This window comes from Salmo trutta, chromosome 22 (assembly GCF_901001165.1).
Source record: "Salmo trutta chromosome 22, fSalTru1.1, whole genome shotgun sequence".
In the NCBI taxonomy this organism is placed as follows: domain Eukaryota; kingdom Metazoa; phylum Chordata; class Actinopteri; order Salmoniformes; family Salmonidae; genus Salmo; species Salmo trutta.
The window spans coordinates 45,779,352-45,792,954 of NC_042978.1; the positions used below are offsets into that span (position 1 = coordinate 45,779,352).

General features: G+C 46.3%; 1 protein-coding gene across 1 annotated transcript; it reads left to right on the plus strand.

Moving 5' to 3' along the window:
* Window positions 1-259: 259 nt before the first annotated feature.
* ahsg1 (alpha-2-HS-glycoprotein 1) lies at window positions 260-7,858 on the plus strand. Its single transcript, XM_029708161.1, has 7 exons — window positions 260-530; window positions 4,863-4,973; window positions 5,546-5,630; window positions 5,786-5,952; window positions 6,439-6,555; window positions 6,927-7,001; window positions 7,124-7,858. The coding sequence occupies exons 1-7, from the start codon at window positions 309-311 to the stop codon at window positions 7,580-7,582; spliced, it is 1,236 nt and encodes a 411-aa protein (XP_029564021.1). The 5' UTR covers window positions 260-308; the 3' UTR covers window positions 7,583-7,858.
* Window positions 7,859-13,603: the final 5,745 nt, after the last annotated feature.

Sequence of the window (13,603 nt, forward strand, 5' to 3'; positions counted from 1 at the left end):
ACCATCTGTAAACCCTTAAAAAAGATATTAGAAGTTTGACGAAAAATGACAAAAGTGACACATATTGACAAAATTAAATATGTGACAAAACATATTCCCAGCATTTTGAGTGATCAATTTCGCAACACTGTCAATGACAGAAACTTGCCCAGAAACCTGTTGTCCTCTGTTTACTTTGCATTGACTTTGGCAGCATGCAGAAAGCAGTCTGAGCCTATACTCTTGTTATCTCCCTCCTGTTACGGTTAACCATACAGACCGTAGTTTGTATAAATAAGTGCCTCAGGCTGCCGTGGCCCCTTTATTCAATGTGCGCTACTATGAGGGGACTGGTTATTCTATCCGTCCTGACAGTGTGTGCACTGAACTGTGCCAGTGTGCCAACGCGGGACACCAGTGGACGCCACTGGAGCTGCGATGAGAACGAAAAAGAGCCAGGGGCGAGGTTGGCCATGCTCAGCATCAACAACAAACATTTCCATGGATACAAGTTCCAGCTCAGTAACATAACCTCCAGCACAGTGGAGAAGGTGGGTGCAGGAGGAAGGGAGGGGGGGGCTGCAAAGGGGTGCAGGAGGAAGGAAGGGGGGGGGGCTGCAAAGGGGTGTAGAGGTCAGGGGTTGATGGGGGGCTGTAAAGGAGTGTAGGGGTCAGGGGTTGATAGGGGGCTGTAAAGGGGTGTAGAGGTCAGGGGTTGATGGGGGGGCTGTAAAGGGGTGTAGGGGTCAGGGGTTGATGGGGGGGCTGTAAAAGGGTGTAGGGGTCAGGGGTTGATGGGGGGCTTACATGGTGTTTGTTGGGATTGTGGTATCTTTAGACTGGACTGCATCTCAGTACTCTCAGGGGGTTTCCTTTATTAGTTGCCATTCCTTTTTCTGCACTGTGCATCAGACACACTTCAGACCACTGGGACGCCGTCATTGGTTTGGGGGCATTTTGGAATGAGAGAAAGATAGAGAACTACTGTACGAGGCCTATCTTATTTCTCTTCTCTCAGAACTTGTTGATCATATGAAAGTGTGTGAAGAGATGACGAATGAGCTCTTTTTGTCACTAATTTCATGTTCCAAAAGTTTTAAGATGAAAAGACCTCTCTCTCTACTTTCTTCTCCAATTCTTATTTCAGTGTATTCTCTCCTTCCTACACATATGGTAACAAGAGTAAGAGAGGAAACAGTATAGTCAACGTATTTTCACTGTGTAACTCGCTCTCTCCATGTCTCCTCTCCATGTCTCCTCTACGCTCTCTCCATGTCTCCTCTCCATCTCTCCTCTACCCTCTCTCCATCTCTCCTCTCCATCTCTCCTCTCCATCTCTCCTCTACCCTCTATCCTCTCTCCATGTCTCCTCTCCATCTCTCCTCTACCCTCTCTCCATGTCTCCTCTCCATCTCTCCTCTATCCTCTCTCCATGTCTCCTCTCCATGTCTCCTCTATCCTCTCTCCATGTCTCCTCTCCATGTCTCCTCTACACTCTTCATCTCTCCTCTACACTCTCTCCATCTCTCCTCTACACTCTCTCCATCTCTCCTCTACCCTCTCTCCATCTCTCCTCTACCCTCTCTCCATCTCTCCTCTATCCATCTCTCCTCTACTCTCTCTCCATCTCTCCTCTATCCATCTCTCCTCTACTCTCTCTCCATCTCTCCTCTACCCTCTCTCCATCTCTCCTCTATCCTCTCTCCATCTCTCCTCTCCATGTCTCCTCTACACTCTTCATCTCTCCTCTACACTCTCTTCATCTCTCCTCTACACTCTCTCCATCTCTCCTCTACACTCTCTCCATCTCTCCTCTACCCTCTCTCCATCTCTCCTCTACCCTCTCTCCATCTCTCCTCTATCCATCTCTCCTCTACCCTCTCTCCATCTCTCCTCTATCCATCTCCCCTCTACTCTCTCTCCATCTCTCCTCTACACTCTTCATCTCTCCTCTCCTCTCTCTCCATCTCTCCTCTACCCTCTCTCCATCTCTCCTCTACACTCTTCATCTCTCCTCTCCTCTCTCTCCATCTCTCCTCTACCCTCTCTCCATCTCTCCTCTACCTTCTCTCCATCTCTCCTCTATCCATCTCTCCTCTACTCTCTCTCATCTCTCCTCTACACTCTTCATCTCTCCTCTCCTCTCTCTCCATCTCTCCTCTACCCTCTCTCCATCTCTCCTCTATCCATCTCTCCTCTACTCTCTCTCCATCTCTCCTCTACACTCTTCATCTCTCCTCTCCTCTCTCTCCATCTCTCCTCTACCCTCTCTCCATCTCTCCTCTACCTTCTCTCCATCTCTCCTCTATCCATCTCTCCTCTACTCTCTCCATCTCTCCTCTACACTCTTCATCTCTCCTCTCCTCTCTCTCCATCTCTCCTCTACCCTCTCTCCATCTCTCCTCTATCCTCTCTCCATCTCTCCTCTATCCTCTCTCCATCTCTCCTCTACTCTCTCCATCTCTCCTCTATTCATCTCTCCTCTACCCTCTCTCCATGTCTCCTCTACCCTCTCTCCATCTCTCCTCTACCCTCTCTCCATCTCTCCATCTCTCCTCTACATCTCTCCTCTACCCTCTCTCCATCTCTCCTCTACCCTCTTTCCTCTACCCTCTCTCCATCTCTCCTCTACACTCTTCATCTCTCCTCTACACCTCTCCTCTCCTCTCTCTTCATCTCTCCTTTACCCTCTCTCCATCTCTCCTCTCCATCTCTCCTCTATCCATCTCTCCTCTACTCTCTCTCCATCTCTCCTCTACACTCTTCATCTCTCCTCTCCTCTCTCTTCATCTCTCCTCTACCCTCTCTCCATCTCTCCTCTACCTTCTCTCCATCTCTCCTCTATCCATCTCTCCTCTACTCTCTCTCCATCTCTCCTCTACACTCTTCATCTCTCCTCTACTCTCTCTCCATCTCTCCTCTACCCTCTCTCCATCTCTCCATGTCTCCTCTACCCTCTCTCCATCTCTCCATGTCTCCTCTACTCTCTCTCCATCTCTCCTCTACTCTCTCTCCATCTCTCCTCTACCTTTTCTCCATCTCTCCTCTATCCATCTCTCCTCTACTCTCTCTCCATCTCTCCTCTACACTCTTCATCTCTCCTCTACCCTCTCTTCATCTCTCCTCTACCCTCTCTTCATCTCTCCTCTACCCTCTCTCCATCTCTCCTCTACCCTCTCTCCATCTCTCCTCTACCCTCTCTCCATGTCTCCTCTATCCTCTCTCCATCTCTCCTCTACACTCTCTCCATCTCTCCTCTACACTCTCTCCATCTCTCCCTATCTCTCTCTCCATCTCTCCTGTCTCCTCTCTCCATCTCTCCTCTACCCTCTCTCCATGTCTCCTCTATCCTCTCTCCATGTCTCCTCTACCCTCTCTCCATGTCTCCTCTCTCTCCTCTACACTCTTCATCTCTCCATCTCTCCTCTATCCTCTCTCCATCTCTCCTCTACTCTCTCCATCTCTCCTCTACACTCTCTCCATCTCTCCTCTACACTCTCTCCATCTCTCCTCCATCTCTCCTCTACACTCTCTCCATCTCTCCTCTACACTCTCTCCATCTCTCCTCTACACTCTCTCCATCTCTCCTCTACACTCTCTCCATCTCTCCTCTACACTCTCTCCATCTCTCCTCTACACTCTCTCCATCTCTCCTCTACACTCTCTCCATCTCTCCTCTACACTCTCTCCATCTCTCCTCTACTCTCTCCATCTCTCCTCTACACTCTCTCCATCTCTCCTCTACACTCTCTCCATCTCTCCTCTACTCTCTCCATCTCTCCTCTACACTCTCTCCATCTCTCCTCTACACTCTCTCCATCTCTCCTCTACACTCTCTCCATCTCTCCTCTATCCTCTCTCCATCTCTCCTCTACACTCTCTCCATCTCTCCTCTACACTTTCTCCATCTCTCCTCTATCCTCTCTCCATCTCTCCTCTACACTCTCTCCATCTCTCCTCTACCCTCTCTCCATCTCTCCTCTATCCTCTCTCCATCTCTCCTCTACACTCTCTCCATCTCTCCTCTACACTCTCTCCATCTCTCCTCTACACTCTCCTCTATCCTCTCTCCATCTCTCCTCTACACTCTCTCCATCTCTCCTCTACACTCTCCTCTATCCTCTCTCCATCTCTCCTCTACACTCTCTCCATCTCTCCTCTACTCTCTCCATCTCTCCTCTACACTCTCTCCATCTCTCCTCTACACTCTCTCCATCTCTCCTCTACACTCTCCTCTATCCTCTCTCCATCTCTCCTCTACACTCTCTCCATCTCTCCTCTACACTCTCTCCATCTCTCCTCTACTCTCTTTCCATGTCTCCTCTACACTCTCTCCATCTCTCCTCTACACTCTCTCCATCTCTCCTCTACACTCTCCTCTACTCTCTCTCCATCTCTCCTCTACACTCTCTCCATCTCTCCTCTACACTCTCTCCATCTCTCCATCTCTCTTCTACACTCTCCTCTACACTCTCTCCATCTCTCCTCTACACTCTCTCATCTCTCCTCTACACTCTCCTCTACACTCTCTCCATCTCTCCTCTACCCTCTCTCCATCTCTCCTCTACCCTCTCTCCATCTCTCCTCTATCCATCTCTCCTCTATCCATCTCTCCTCTACTCTCTTTCCATGTCTCCTCTACACTCTCTCCATCTCTCCTCTACTCTCTCCATCTCTCCTCTACCCTCTCTCCATCTCTCCTCTACACTCTCTCATCTCTCCTCTACACTCTCCTCTACCCTCTCTCCATCTCTCCTCTACACTCTCTCCATCTCTCCTCTACCCTCTCTCCATCTCTCCTCTACCCTCTCTCCATCTCTCCTCTATCCTCTCGCCATCTCTCCATCTCTCCTCTCCATCTCTCCTCTACCTCTCTATTGCAGGGTCAATCTGACTGTAAATTGCACCTGGAACTGGACCTCCAGGAAACAACCTGTCACATCATCAACCCAAAATCTTTTGAAGAGTGTGACATCCGTCAATTTTATGAAACGGTAAGCCACTACACAATAATGGCCAACCAGACGTTTAATAATATTAGTGATACATGCCAGTCCTGTAGAGAGAGACACCTGTAGTGGTACATGCCAGTCCTGTAGAGAGGCACCTGTAGTGGTACATGCCAGTCCTGTAGAGAGAGACACCTGTAGTGGTACATGCCAGTCCTGTAGAAAGAGGCACCTGTAGTGGTACATGCCAGTCCTGTAGAGAGAGACACCTGTAGTGGTACATGCCAGTCCTGTAGAGAGAGACACCTGTAGTGGTACATGCCAGTCCTGTAGAGAGAGACACCTGTAGTGGTACATGCCAGTCCTGTAGAGAGAGACACCTGTAGTGGTACATGCCAGTCCTGTAGAGAGAGGCACCTGTAGTGGTACATGCCAGTCCTGTAGAGAGAGACACCTGTAGAGGTACATGCCAGTCCTGTAGAAAGAGGCACCTGTAGTGGTACATGCCAGTCCTGTAGAGAGAGACACCTGTAGTGGTACATGCCAGTCCTGTAGAAAGAGGCACCTGTAGAAACAGATGACTAAGCAGAAATGTATATTGTGTTTCCCTCATGCAGCAAGTGAATGCCCACTGCAATGTGACCCTGAGCATCACAGAAGGCATTACAGAGGTCTCTAAACACTCCTGCAACACTGAACCAGGTATCTAACGTTACCCTAGTCTACAGCAGCGCACGCCACCAAAAAACACAGTACGTGTCCTTTTTTTATATGCAGTACAGTAAGTGAGTAAGTAAGTCTACCTCCAAAAATGGTTGTGTGCATTTTTTAATCAAATTTAATTTGATTTGATGAAGTTTCTCCTGAGAAGATCGTCAGAATGTGTCCGGACTGCCCCACTCTGCTGCCCCTGCATAGCCCCGAGGGCCTAGAGAGTGTGAAGGCAGGCCTCAGGCAGTTCAACATGGACCATAACTACACCTCCTACTTCAAACTGATGGAAGTAGGGAGGATAATATCTGGGGTATGGTGATGTATTAGGATTCTCTCCCTGTACTTCTCTGGGTACACAATCCAAGTCCTATCTAGTCAAAACCGATCACTGTTTCAGGGATAAGTCTGAAATGATGTAACACACTGCTTAGAGTGTTCAAGGAATCCTACCACTGCCAACAGTGTAACATGCTATTTGGAGTGTTTGTTTGGGAAATGAAGTAGGTCTCCCCTGTCTGTCTAAACCTGTACAGATGTAGGATCCTAATTTGAGCCAGTTTGCTACAGCAGGAAAATAATCCTGCTGCAACAGAAAATGTAAATTATTATGTAGACTATAATGAATGGACATTTTTGTAGGAAAATTAAGTCTGAAATTTCAAAGTGGAAATTACAAACTTCAAATGCCTTTTTAAACCTCAAATACACTACCAGTTTTACATTTCCAGTTCTCCTGCAATAAAGTGATCAAATGAAGATCCTACATCTGTAAGTCATGTCTCTCTCCCTTTCCTAGTACATTATGATGACTGGAATGTACTACAACGCTGAGTTGGCCATCGTGGAGACTGAGTGTAATGCCAAGAGCAGGATAGATACACAGGCCTGCAAGCCACTGTGCCCCGATAAAGCTGTAAGGCAACTAGCTACCCTCATCGTACTCATCATACTCACTCCTCACGTATTACCATCATCATACTCTGGTCTCCTGTCTCCGCTCTGTCTCTGACTTTGGTAACGGGTCTCGGTCTCTGACTTTGGTCTCTGTCTCGGGTCTCTGTCTCTGACTTTGGTAACGGGTCTCGGTCTCTGACTTTGGTCTCTGTCTCGGGTCTCTGTCTCTGACTTTGGTAACGGGTCTCGGTCTCTGTCTCGGGTCTCTGTCTCTGACTTTGGTAACGGGTCTCTGTCTCGGGTCTCTGTCTCTGACTTTGGTAACGGGTCTCGGTCTCTGTCTCTGGCCTCTGTCTCTGACTTTGGTCTCTGTCTGCTGTCTCTCTCTAGCGCCATGGGCTCTGTAAATCCACACTGCTGGGGAATGGCCAGGTGGATGTCAACTGTGAGATCTATGAAGCTCTTGTAAGTCACTTTTAACACTCACATAAATACATCCCGAAAATATATAATTACAAAATATGGTGCCAGCCCTCCTCTAGCGTCTGTCAATTCAAACATGGTTCCTTTTGTTGTTTCCATGGCAGAACGCCAGTTCTCCCCGTACCCCTGGAAGGGAGTGTGGACACCCACCACACCGCTCCGGACACCACATCCATCCTGGCATCAAACATCACCTCCCTCCCTGGGTACAGAAGCCAGGCAAACCAGGCCCACTACCAGGCTTCCCAGAACGCCCTGGTGGCCCACCTCCAGGCGACGAAGTTCCACCCCCTGGTCCCCATAACCCACCCCCTGGTCCCCATAACCCACCCCCTGGTCCCCATAACCCACCCCCTGGTCCCCATGGAGAGTTCCCCTTCCCCCACTGCCACGGCTTTGTGAAAATCCCCCCCTCTATCCACCCTCTTTGCCCCTTCCCACCCCCCCATCACCCCCACCCACATCCTCGCCCCCATGGCCATGGGCCACCCCCAAGGCACTCTCTACCACCCCACCCTGCACACGTTCTGGGCGAGGGTCATCCCCCACATGTCAAGGCATAATGTCAGTATTCCGATAACATTTCTAAATGGTGGATGGCTGAAATCATGTTGACGTACACATATTCATAAGTAGTTTTGCCATCATGGTTGAAATAATGCCAATAATAAGAACAGTAACTATGTACTTTACTGCAAATTAAATGATCTGTTGTCTTTTCTGGCTTCTACTGCAGTCATGGCATTTCAGCTACGGATTCTCTGTTAAAACCAGCTTGAGTCTGTGCCATTCTTGGATGACTTTTTTTTTTTTTTTAATGAATAAACTACTTAATGACACTAATGTACTGTACTTGATGATACCAATGTACTGAGATATGTATGACTAACTAGAGGACAGGCACACACACACACACACACACACACACACACACACACACACACACACACACACACACACACACACACACACACACACTAATAAGCTGTTATACCAAGTCCATTAAGGTCATAGTTAGCTTAACCACTGTGGGTCAAAGTAACGGCTCAGTACAATGACACACGGCACATGGCCTTGTTCGTGGGGTAAGCGCTATGCTAACATGACATGGAGAAGTTAAGTCACTCCCGTATCTCTATAAATCAAGTTTATGCATGAAAAGCAATTATCCAGATAGTTACATATCATTTAATCCTCTTGTTTTCGATTGGTGGATCCACTTTCAGCATAGCAAGCTAAAGAACCTCTGAAAAACCTTCTTTATTTACCAGATGAGAGACATATCAGTGTTCGGTAGTAGTGAATGACATGTAGTTCAACTAGTAATTTAACTAGACTTTGCAGTTACTTGGTGGTAGTTGAACTAAATTTAAACCTTGGTCATTTTTATCAGTAGTTAGTTACTTTTTGTTGCCATGCAGCGGTGTAGCTAACTACTGGAACTACACACAATTTTTTTTTTTGCAAAAATAAAATATGGTTGAAGTAGGCAATCATTTATTTTATTTTTGGCTTCAGACCTGCCAAATTCTCACTTGAAACATAGTTTTGATGTTTAAACCAATTAAGCTTACACCAATTAAACTAGATTTACTGGAAATTACTGATAATATGTTTGCATAATTTCCCACCATTTTGTCAGACCACAACAAACTAGGCAGTTCTAGAACAGAGGCTTCTCTGTTAAACGTGTCTCTGGCTCCATCATGTGGTCGGTTGCATCATTACAATCCATTTTGTCACTTATTTTCCTGCCCTTTGGGGAAACAATCTTCACGGCACTTCGATACCAAAGTGAATTTTTCCTAGCAGGTTAGTAGAATTAACGTAGCAGTTTAGGACTGAGGTTAAGGTTAGGAAAAAGGTTAGGGTTAGCTCTTCTAATCTGCTACGAAAATCACTTTGTATCAAAGTGCCGTGAAAAGACTGGCCATGTTGGCGAGCATCAAAACGACTGCACTACCGACTGACTGATCTACGAATCACCTTGCATCATAAGTAACGACTCATTATTTGTAGATCAGTCAATCAGTCACAATTTACCCATGATACATTGCGGTTTTGACCCTCTCGTATATGCAGTGGTGGAAAAAGTATCCAATTGTCATACTGTAGTAAAAGTAAAGATTCCTTAATAGAAAATGACTCAAGTAAAAGTGAAAGTCACCCAGTAAAATACTACTTGAGTAAAAGTCAAAAAGTATTTGGTTTTAAATATACTTAAGTATCGAGAGTAAATTTAATTGTTAAAATATACAAAGTATCAAAAGTAAAAGAATAAATCATTTCAAATTCCTTATATTAAGCAAACCAGATGGCAACATTTATTTGTTTTTTTAAATTTACTGATAGCCATGGACACACTCCAACACTCAGACATAATTGACAAACTAAACATGTGTGTTTAGTGAGTCCGCCAGATCAGAGACAGTAGGGATGTTCTCTTGTGTGAATTGGACCATTTTTCTGTCGTGCTAAGCATTCAAAATGTAACAAGTACTTTTGGGTGTCAGGGAAAATGTTTGGAGTAAAAAAGTATATTATTTTCTTTAGGAATGTAGTGAAGTAAAAGTTGTCAGAAATATAAATAGTAAAGTAAATACCCCAAAAACTACTTAAAGTAGTACTTTAAAGTATTTTTACTTAAGTACTTTACACCACTGCTCGAACACAGCCAGTGTGTCCCCTGCTGGTAGAGGACACAGGGCGCGTTCTAGCGGATCACTTTTGTCGATTGTCACCGCCTTTTAAAGTGTGTTGCATTATGGTAAAAAAAAAAATACAGACTTTGCGACTACATGTCGACTGCATGAACTTTACACAAATCATGTGATCGAAGGTCATGCAGTTTTTGATGAAGTCACCTTCAAATCGCTGCAGTTGCATCTCATCAACAGCACCATTCAGCAATCACCTGCATTATGGGAGGTACTATTTGTCAATCATTAGGATGTTTTGTTTGAACCACACGAACGTGGCCAAAGACATGACTGAAACAGGAACCAACTTTGCTGTGATTCTAAAGCTACAGGGGATACAAATGTTATTTTTATTTTATGTAACCTTTATTTAACTAGGCAAGTCAGTTAAGAACAAATTATTATTTACAATGACGGCCTACCAAAAGGCAAAAGGCCTCCTGCGGGGACGGGGGCCTGGGATTAAAAAAAAATAAAAATACAATATAAATATAGGGCAAAACACACATCACAACAAGAGAGACAACACAACACTACATAAAGAGAGACCTAAGACAATAAAATAGCAAGGCAGCAACACATGACAACACAGCATGGTAGCAACACAACATGGTAGCAACACAACATAACAACAACATGGTAGCAACACAACATGGTAGCAGCACAAAACATGGTACAAACATTATTGGGCACAGACAACAGCACAAAGGTCAAGAAGGTAGAGACAACATTACATCACACAAAGCAGCCACAACTGTCAGTAAGAGTGTCCATGATTGAGTCTTTGAATGAAGAGATGGAGATAAAACTGTTCAGTTTGAGTTTGTTGCAGCTCCTTCCAGTCGCTAGCTGCAGCGAACTGAAAAGAGGAGCGACCCAGGGATGTGTGTGCTTTGGGGACTTTTAACAGAATGTGACTGGCAGAACAGGTGTTGTATGTGGAAGATGAGAGCTGCAGTAAATATCTCAGATAGGGGGGAGTGAGGCCTAAGAGGGTTTTATAAATAAGCATCAATCAGTGGGTCTTGCGGCAGGTATACAGAGATGACCAGTTTACAGAGGAGTGTAGAGTGCAGTGATGTGTCCTATTAGGAGCATTGGTGGCAAATCTGATGGCTGAATGGTAAAGAACATCTAGCCGCTCGAGAGCACCCTTACCTGACGATCTATAAATGATGTCTCTGTAATCTAGCATGGGTAGGATGGTCATCTGAAGCAGGGTTAGTTTTCCAGCTGGGGTGAAAGAGGAGCGATTATACGATAGAGGAAACCAAGTCTAGATTTAAGTTTAGCCTGCAGCTTTGATATGTGCTGAGAGAAGGACAGTGTACCATCTAGCCATACTCCCAAGTACTTGTCTGAGGTGACTACCTCAAGTTCTAAACCCTCAGAGGTAGTAATAACACCTGTGGGAAGAGGGGCATTCTTCTTACCAAACCACATTACCTTTGTTTTGGAGGTGTTCAGAACAAGGTTAAGGGTAGATAAAGCTTGTTGGACACTAAGAAAGCTTTGTTGTAGAGCATTTAACGCAAAATCCAGGGAGTGGCCAGCTGAGTATAACACTGTATCATCTGCATATAAATGGATGAGAGAGCTTCCTACTGCCTGAGCTATGTTGTTGATGTAAAATGAGAAGAGATTGGGGCCTAGGATTGAGCCTTGGGGTACTCCCTTGGTGACAGGCAGTGGCTGAGACAGCAGATTTTCTGACTTTATACACTGCACTCTTTGAAAGAGGTAGTTAGCAAACCAGGCCAAAGACCCCTCAGAGACACCAATACTCCTTATCCAGCCCACAAGAATGAAATGGTCTACCGTATCAAAAGCTTTGGCCAAGTCAATAAAAATAGCAGCCCAACATTGCTTAGAATCAATGCCAATGGTGACATCATTGAGGACCTTTAAGGTTGCAGTGACACATCCATAGCCTGAGCGTAAACCAGATTGCATACTGGAGAGAATACTATAGACATCAAGAAAGCCAGTCAGTTGATTATTGACAAGTTTTTCCAAATGAAAGTGATATTTGAGACCTCTCTCTAACCAATGAATTGTACACACGTTATGTTTTCAGTTTGTGAGTGTGTGATATGGAAGGTATAGAAAAGTTTATGTAGCCCCTTATACAGAAAAACATTTAGAAACAATAGCAGCTATGAGACACTGCCATGTTGATCTGAGCCTTGCTCAGTCGGGGGCAATTACCTGTTGAGAGTTAGAACAGTAGAATACACACTCTCACTCAGATATCATTAACATGGCATAATGTGTAGAATTGCAGGAAATTTGCTTCAAAACTGAAAATTGCATGACATTTTTCATAAAATAAAAAAAAATGTCTCTCCACCCCATGGCAAAATGTGTAGAATTGCAGGAAATTCACTTTAAAATGTAAATGTTTCTCTCTGTTGTCAAGAGGGGGGGGTACTAAAATGTTTTTCCCGTGAGGTGGTCCAAGCACACCAAGACAGTTGTGAAGAGGGCACGACAATTCTATTCTATTCCCCTTCAAGAGACTGAAAAGATTTGGCATGGGTCCTCAGATCCTCAAAAGGTTTTACAGCTGCACCATCGAGAGCATCCTGACGGGTTGCATCACTGCCTGGAAGGGGCGTTGCCAGAATTTTGGGGCCCTATGAAAAAAAAACTACCGGTCCCCTAACATGGAAATCAGAATGTTTCAGATTAAAATAACGTACTGATCAATATGTGTTATTAAATGTACTATCTTGTAAAGGTCGGCGGTAGTAGTCGGCAAACCCTAGAAACCGCTGCACTTCCTTTACCGTGGTGGGAGTCGGCCAATTACGCACGGCTGAAATGCGGTCACTCTCCTTCTCCACCCCTGAAGTGGAAATGCGGTACCCTAGGAAGGAGACGGACTGTTGGAAGAACAGACATTTCTCAGCCTTGACGTACAGGTCATGCTCCAACAGGCGACCAAGCACTCTGCGCACCAGGGACACATGCTTGGCGCGTGTAGCGGGGTATATCAGAATGTCGCCGATATACACCACTACACCCTGCTCGTGCAGGTCCTGGAAAATCTTGTCTACAAATGCCTGGAAGACTGATGGAGTATTCAGACCTCCATCCTTCTTCTTCACAAAAAAGAAACTCGAAGAGGCAGGTGAAGTGTAGGGCCGAATGTATCGCTGCCCCAGGGATTCGGAGACATATGTTTCCATAGCCGCCGTCTCCTCCTGTGACAGAGGATACACGTGACTCCTGGGAAGTGCTGCGTCTACCAGGAGATTTATCGCACAATCCCCCCGTTGATGGGGTGGTAATTGAGTCGCCTTCTGTAGCCAAATCAGCATATTCAGATGGGATGCGCACGGTGGAGACCTGTTCTAGACTTACCACCATAGTAGCACCGACGGAAACTCCTAAACACCTCCCCGAGCACTCTCGTGACCACCCCTTGAGAGCCCTCTGTTTCCACAAAATAGTGGGGTCATGACAGGCCAACCAGGGTATGCCCAGCACCACGGGAAACGCAGGAGAATCAATAAGGAAAAAACAAATTCTCTCTCTGTGACCCTCCTGCGTAACCATACAAAAACATGTGAGCAACAGGGGGCTCTGAGTGAGCCTGGTGCCGACTCACCTGCTGTCTCGACTTCCAGAGGAACCTCCCCAGCACCGACCAGCAGTGTGCCCTCTGCGGACACAGATGGTATAGGGAACAGCCCCTCCTCCGGTCGCCCTAAGCGTAGCACCTCCCAGCTCCCACCTCCCACCTCCCACCGTAGCACCTCCCACCTCCCACCTCCCACCTCCATGGGCGTCGGAGCGGTGGTGCTGGGGGATGGAACTGACAGGCCCCGATCCAGACGTCCGCGGGTAGCCAGCAGGTTATCCAGCCGGATGGACAGGTCC

Coding starts and splice junctions, on each gene's coding strand:
- ahsg1 (XM_029708161.1), top strand. CDS start 309: ATGTGCGCTACTATGAGGGGACTGGTTATTCTATCCGTCCTGACAGTG. Junction 531..4,862: donor CCTCCAGCACAGTGGAGAAG/GTGGGTGCAGGA, acceptor TCTCTATTGCAG/GGTCAATCTGACTGTAAATT. Junction 6,556..6,926: donor CACTGTGCCCCGATAAAGCT/GTAAGGCAACTA, acceptor GTCTCTCTCTAG/CGCCATGGGCTCTGTAAATC.